This window comes from Vitis vinifera, chromosome 8 (assembly GCF_030704535.1).
Source record: "Vitis vinifera cultivar Pinot Noir 40024 chromosome 8, ASM3070453v1".
In the NCBI taxonomy this organism is placed as follows: domain Eukaryota; kingdom Viridiplantae; phylum Streptophyta; class Magnoliopsida; order Vitales; family Vitaceae; genus Vitis; species Vitis vinifera.
The window spans coordinates 13,809,224-13,815,862 of record NC_081812.1 but is presented as its reverse complement, the minus strand read 5'-3'; the positions used below and the strand labels follow the sequence as shown (position 1 = coordinate 13,815,862).

Genomic DNA, 6,639 nt, shown 5'->3' with positions numbered 1-6,639 from the left:
CAAAACTAAGGGAATCACCATCAACTAACGCTCCGATGGTAACATTATCTAAAGCATCATTCCAGACGCCAATTTCATACCAGCTGCAAAAGCATCCATGAGCCTTTCCAGATGCAGATAAAATATGAATATGTGAATAGCAGAGAACACTAGCCACAAGCATGAGCATCTAAAGGGAGCTAAATCAGAGAACATCAGCCACAGAAGCATCGCCAAAGGCCCCGCGATGCAACATTGTCGAGCGGGGCCAGATGGGCAGAAATAGTGTTTCAGATGGATAAGGCCGCTGGGCATGAATTAGACGTTGCCATAGAAGTTTGGATGAATGACTACATGCAACCTAATAATCTTAAATCAAGAAATATAAAATCCTAATAACTTGAGTTTAACTTAAATTTTGTGGAGCTTCTTCAATCAGGAATTATAACATCCAGGATGGGAACCACTGTTTTAAAATTCAAACAGGAGTCAGGGCACCTGCCAAAACCCAAAGATATGGGCAATAATAATCCCATGGAATATTTTAACCCATGTTACAGGGCACCAACAAATACATATATAAATGGAAATATAAAGTATTGTAGAAATTAAACAGTGAACAACACACTTGGAGTAGGCCTAACTATAAAGGTCATCTTCATCAGCAGCCCCACCAGCAGAAGCTGCAAAAGGGTCCGATCCAGCAGCTCCTGTGCTGGTTTCTGAAAATCGAAATTCAGTTCCAAAGCCTCTGGATTGCTGCAATGTCTGTGCAAATGCCTGGTATTTACGAATGTCAGCATCACTGACACTCCTCCTAGCATACTTCATTGATTCTTCAAAATGAGCAGCCTTGATCTCTGCCACTTCTTCATCAACATCCTCTTCCATTGCCTCAGGGTTCTCCCTTCTCCTCCTCTCCCTCTCAATGTCCTGCAAAACCCAAAAATTTATGATTATTTTCTTGTCCTTTGCATAAGTTCACAGAAGTTGAAATAAAGGATTTCAGTCTTAGTAAAACTTGAATGGTCCTCTGGTCTACTACATGGGATTTGGAACAACTGAATACATATGCTAAGAAAGAAACCTACACAAGTGCTTTTTCTACCTTCAAGTTGGCCACGGATTACTGCAGTAGCTGGGGAATGCAGCTACCCTTAGACAGATGCAGTAATGGGACTCAAGAATATTAGATAGCCCAATACTCCATATTTTGAGAGAGCTTGTTTCAAGCACAAAGACAAGGCAGAAGGAGATGGAAATGGCCCAAATACTTAATGATGAATGCCTTTTTCTAAGGAAATGATGTGGGGGGCTGTGCATTTTCGGCCCACAACCTCATTATAAGAGGGACAAGTAGCCTTCATACTAATTCCATCCTCCCAAATATTTATGCTTCATAAAGGTTCTTTGATATCCAATGACTCAGATATCACAGAATTAGTAGGTTTTCCCTTATATAAACCTAAACAGCCATCCAGTTCTCTTTATTTATATCAGCTCATTGGTGTGTGTGTGTTGGGGGGGGGGGGGGGGGGGGGGGGGGCGCTGAGGAATGGTAAAAGTGTCAATCAGATGATGAATGAGAAAATGAATGAAACTCAAGAAGTGCAGATGACTACCTTCTCAATATTCTCTCTTATGGCATATTTGCATGCACGCTGGCATATTTCAGTAATATCAGCACCACTGAAGCCTTGAGTATACTTGGCAAGGGCTCTAAGGTCTACATCTTTTGAAACAGGAGATTTCCTCAGGCAGGCCTTGAAAATTTGATGCCGAGAATCCTCATCAGGTAAAGGAATGTAAATCAACTGATCAAGACGACCTGGACGTAGAAGTGCCGGGTCAATTATATCAGGTCTGTTGGTAGCCCCAATAATAAAAACAGTTTTCTTTGCGGACATTCCATCCATTTCAGTCAGAAGTTGGTTCAGAACTCTATCAGCAGCACCCCCAGCATCACCTACACTGCTTCCTCTCTGTGACAATTAGAGTGGGGTTAAAAAGAATTTAATCCAGGAGAAAAAAGTCAGTTTAGCAATGAAGGTCATTCATCCAGTTCATAAAAATAAAATGAACCTGAGTAGCAATGGAATCGAGTTCATCAAAGAATAGGACACAAGGGGCAGATTGGCGAGCCTTGTCAAAAATTTCTCGCACATTGGCCTCGCTTTCTCCAAACCACATTGTAAGCAATTCTGGACCCTTGACACTGATGAAGTTTGCCTGACATTCATTGGCGATGGCCTTAGCAAGCAGAGTTTTACCACATCCAGGTGGACCATAGAAAAGAACTCCCTTGGAAGGAGACATGCCAAACTTCTCAAATTTCTCAGGATGCTCCACAGGATATTGAACAGTCTACATGAGAAAAAAAAGTATGAAAAAAATTACGTACCACATAAAAAGATTAAAAAAAATAAATTTAGAGAAAGAATGACAATTTGGCAATTGCACTTACCTCCTGAAGTTCCCTCTTAACATTCTCAAGGCCACCAATATCTTCCCAGCTAACATTAGGCACTTCAACAACCTGGTTCATAAAAAGTGGAAAAATGGTAAATAAGGCCCAACCAATAATCAGCAAAGAAACTCTAGGGCACATATGATATATTTCAAAAGACTCACTGTTTCACGGAGAGCAGATGGATTGCTTGTCCCAAGAGCAGTCTTAAAGTGCTCATCAGTAACGGCCATGGAGTTAAGTATCTCTGCATCTATACTTTCGTCTTCCAAGTCAATCACATCCATCTTCTCTCTGATGCACTGAAGTGCAGCCTCGGTACATAGAGCAGCAAGGTCAGCACCCACATACCCATGAGTGTCCTTGGCAATTCTTTCTAAATCAACCTGTATGAAAGAAAACCAGACCTCGTTCAGATTTCATTTAAAAAGAAATAAAAAGGGATGTGGACTTTAGTAAGGAGCTAAGTATGTTGATCTTACATCTTCGGAGAGCTTCATGTTCTTCGTATGGATGCGAAGAACCTCAAGACGCCCAACTTCGTCTGGAACACCAATATCTATTTCCCTATCAAATCTCCCAAACCTTCTCAAAGCTGGATCTATGCTGTTGGGACGATTGGTCGCACCAATAACAATAACATGTGCACGGGATTTAAGTCCATCCATAAGTGTCAAGAGCTGAGAAACAATACGCCTCTCAACTTCTCCATGTGTCTTCTCTCGCTTTGGAGCAATTGAATCAATCTCATCAATAAAGATAATGGATGGGGCATTTTTCTCCGCTTCCTCAAATGCTTTCCTGAGATTGCTTTCACTCTCCCCAGCCAATTTTGACATGATCTCCGGTCCATTAATACAGAAGAAGAAAGCACCGGTTTCATTAGCAACAGCTCGGGCTATTAAAGTTTTTCCAGATCCAGGAGGTCCATATAGCAGAATCCCTTTTGGTGGCTTCACGCCAATTGATTTAAATAACTGGGGATGACGAAGCGGCAGCTCCACCAGCTCCCGGATCTGAGCCATCTGTTTTCGGACTCCACCAACATCATCATAACCAACCTCATCTAATCGGTCCTCATCCTCCCTTCTCACAGGCTCTCCTTCACAAAAGATCTCTGTGTCTGGGGCCACCACACAGTACTCAGCAGGGTCAGTCTCAATTACCTTGAATTCTACACTTCTCATTCCTCCTCTGACAAGAAACAGATCACCCTTCCTCACTGGGCGGTATGCCTCAAGGAAATAAGCTGCAAATATGAAAATAGACTCAGAAACCAGTCATGCCACATACCAAAAATAAATAAATAAATTCACATGCACTCAACAGAAGTATGTCTGATCAAATGACCACTTGATCATACTTTCTGTCACAAGGATACATGAATCATTAACCAATTACTAAATATTTTATTCCCTGACTATCAAAAGATATTAAAAAGAAATTGAATGTGTATGCTTTAAAGTCATTACAAGCAGATGATCTATTTTAGGATTAAAGAGCAACCGGGACTCCTTTACGAGTATCTGAACATAGAAAAAAGGGGATAGGTAAAGATATCATATGTACAACATGCAGTCTTACATAGCAGTTATTTATTTTATGCTTGAGACACAAACAAAAGTGGCATTAACCAATAAATAAGCCCATGAAAGTCTCCCAGCATATACAGGCGCCTGAAGATGTTAAGTGGAATATATTACTACTTTACCTAGCTAAACTCAGATTGCAAATATCAGAGATGGATGCAGCAGAACAGACTATTGAGGAACCGATGATAGAAACTGTTATTAACATCAATCTCTACTTGGATCATCTTTAAATCATTAAATCATGTGACACTTGAACTATGGAAAATGTGCTAGAGCTTGAAAATGCACATGTTGATCCTGGAAATAAAGCCTGCTACACTGTTTGGACCACAAATCACCAATAATATGTTCTTATCCAATAGAAGAGGGGCATTGGTTTAGTGGTTAGGGAACACTTTCACTATCCTAAATTCACATTCAAATCATGATACTACCTTCCAATCATTATCTTTTTCATTATTAACCAAAAGGCATATTTCATGTTTGTGTGTGCATACCATACACACTTAATCAAATGGTTAGGCATTGAACTAGCCAACAATGCTTAAAGATAGTTCAAATAAATGTGAAGAACAAGAGTACACTTATAACCATACAGATAGAATTCCCTACTCTTATCCATTTAATCAAATAAAAAATCCAACTTGTCTTCTGACTATAAAATAGAAAAATATAAACGGAAGTATTACATGGGGTAAATTAAAAAATCAGCAAGAAAATGAACTCACGTTTCAAATATGCATCAAATAGATTCCCTGTGACACCTTCAATAGTGTCATCCACAGGGAGGATGTGCACTCTCTTTCCATATTTGACATCAGGACATTGGTGCACAGAAACCACGTCTCCTAGCCTGACCCTCAGGTTTGATCTCACAACCTTGTTCATTCTAATCTTTGGTTCATCACAGGTATCATCAGCAAGAGCAATGCAGATAGTATCTTTCCTTTTCTTTCCCTGGATTGCAATAACAGTCAAGTAATTTAATTCAATTAATAACAGAAATACATTGATAGAATTATTAAGCATATCAACCCCATCTCACAAAGGAGGGTCATCTTGGTGAAGGCTCTGATTGAAACGGATAACCAGAACCAGAACAATGATTCTCTACCCAGAAAATATGTCTCCAAAACGAATTGAACCCTAACAAAAAAACCTCACCAACTTTTCTAAAAAGTTCATCAATCAAGAGTACCATTCATTGTAGGTGGATAAAGCAACAATCAACCAATCAATTTAATCTTTGTTAAAACTACAAGAACCGCAATTACAATTCCCAAAACTACAACAACAAATCACACATATTCGAAAGAATTAACACCAAAACCCTAATTTGCATGAACCGAGCATGACCACGCAAAACCCAAATCACAGCAATACCCACCACACCACCAACCCCATCTATAAATTTTAGAAGCAAAAATATAAAAATAAAATAAACTTCAAACGATTCAAAAAGAAACATTAAAACTTATCTAAATCAAAAGCCCACGACAATCAAACAAAACCCAAATCAAAATCAACTTTGCAAACCAAAACCATACCGAAATTACGAAAAACCAAAAAATATCATCCAAATAATTGAACTTTATCCTCTTAAAAAGAAGAACACAAGAGTTGTTGACCTTGATCAGGATTGTGTCGCCGCGAAAGAGTTGCAGTTTCTCCATAGTGTCGGGGTGAAGCGCAACGACCGAGTTGTCATCGTTAACAGCTTCATCAACGACAAGACGATTCGCAGCCTTCTTGCGCTCCAAAATCGCAGTACTGAAATCTCTCTTCGTTCCCTTGCTGAAAAGAAAGAAAAAAAAATGAAACTCAAGAATCGGTGAATTGTTGGAAAATTTGTAGATCTGGGAATGAAAGACTTACGAATCGGAGGATTCGGCTTGGTTGCTCATGGTGTAGGATTCCCTGCAACGACAACGTTCACCGGAAGAAGGGAAAAATCCGTGAAATGGGATCTGAAGAATTGGGGAAGGGGATATTGGGTATTTATAGGGAGCGCAGCTCCGTTTCTTGTATAAAAAGAAAGGGTTTTGTTCACTTGCTTGCTTTTTTACTTGTGCAAGTTTTCTAATTTTTTATTTTTTTACTTTCAAATTTATATGAGGATTTGTTTCCTTTTCTACTTTCCTCTTCTTTCTTTTTTTCTCTCTTTTTCTTTTCTCACTCCTGCTGCCATCACCCCATTGGATATTTTAATTTTTAAAATTTAATCTTTTAATTTTGCATAGAATTTTTAAATATGTCTTATAGTTATAGATTCCATGTCACATGGATTGCACGAAACGCTTATAATATTTCTAAAAAAACCCATTAATTGTTTTGTAAAATTTAGAATTTCTTTTTTAATATTTGAAAAATCTGAAAAATTATTTATAGTGTTTTATAAAAAAACACTTATGTTTGAAAATTATTTTTTACAATAATTTTTTATTCTTTAAAACAAAAAATATAGAAAAATACTTTTGATAACTAAAATCTGTTTTTGATTTTTTATTTTTAGGATATTTTCAGAAAATATCTTTTAATTATTTGTTATTATTTTTATTTGTTTTATGAGGATTGTTTTAAGAAATAATTATATAGATATGT

The 6,639-nt window shown here is 38.0% G+C and overlaps 1 protein-coding gene across 1 annotated transcript; it reads right to left on the bottom strand.

The window, feature by feature from the left end:
- Positions 1-384: 384 nt before the first annotated feature.
- Positions 385-6,136, bottom strand: LOC100265402 (cell division cycle protein 48 homolog). The gene is made up of 9 exons (XM_002282110.4): positions 5,914-6,136; positions 5,667-5,832; positions 4,767-4,995; positions 2,929-3,695; positions 2,611-2,832; positions 2,444-2,515; positions 2,062-2,343; positions 1,602-1,961; positions 385-912 (listed from the first exon to the last, which is right to left on the bottom strand). Exons 1-9 carry the CDS (start codon positions 5,940-5,942, stop codon positions 619-621), a joined length of 2,421 nt encoding a protein of 806 aa, XP_002282146.1. The 5' UTR covers positions 5,943-6,136; the 3' UTR covers positions 385-618.
- Positions 6,137-6,639: the final 503 nt, after the last annotated feature.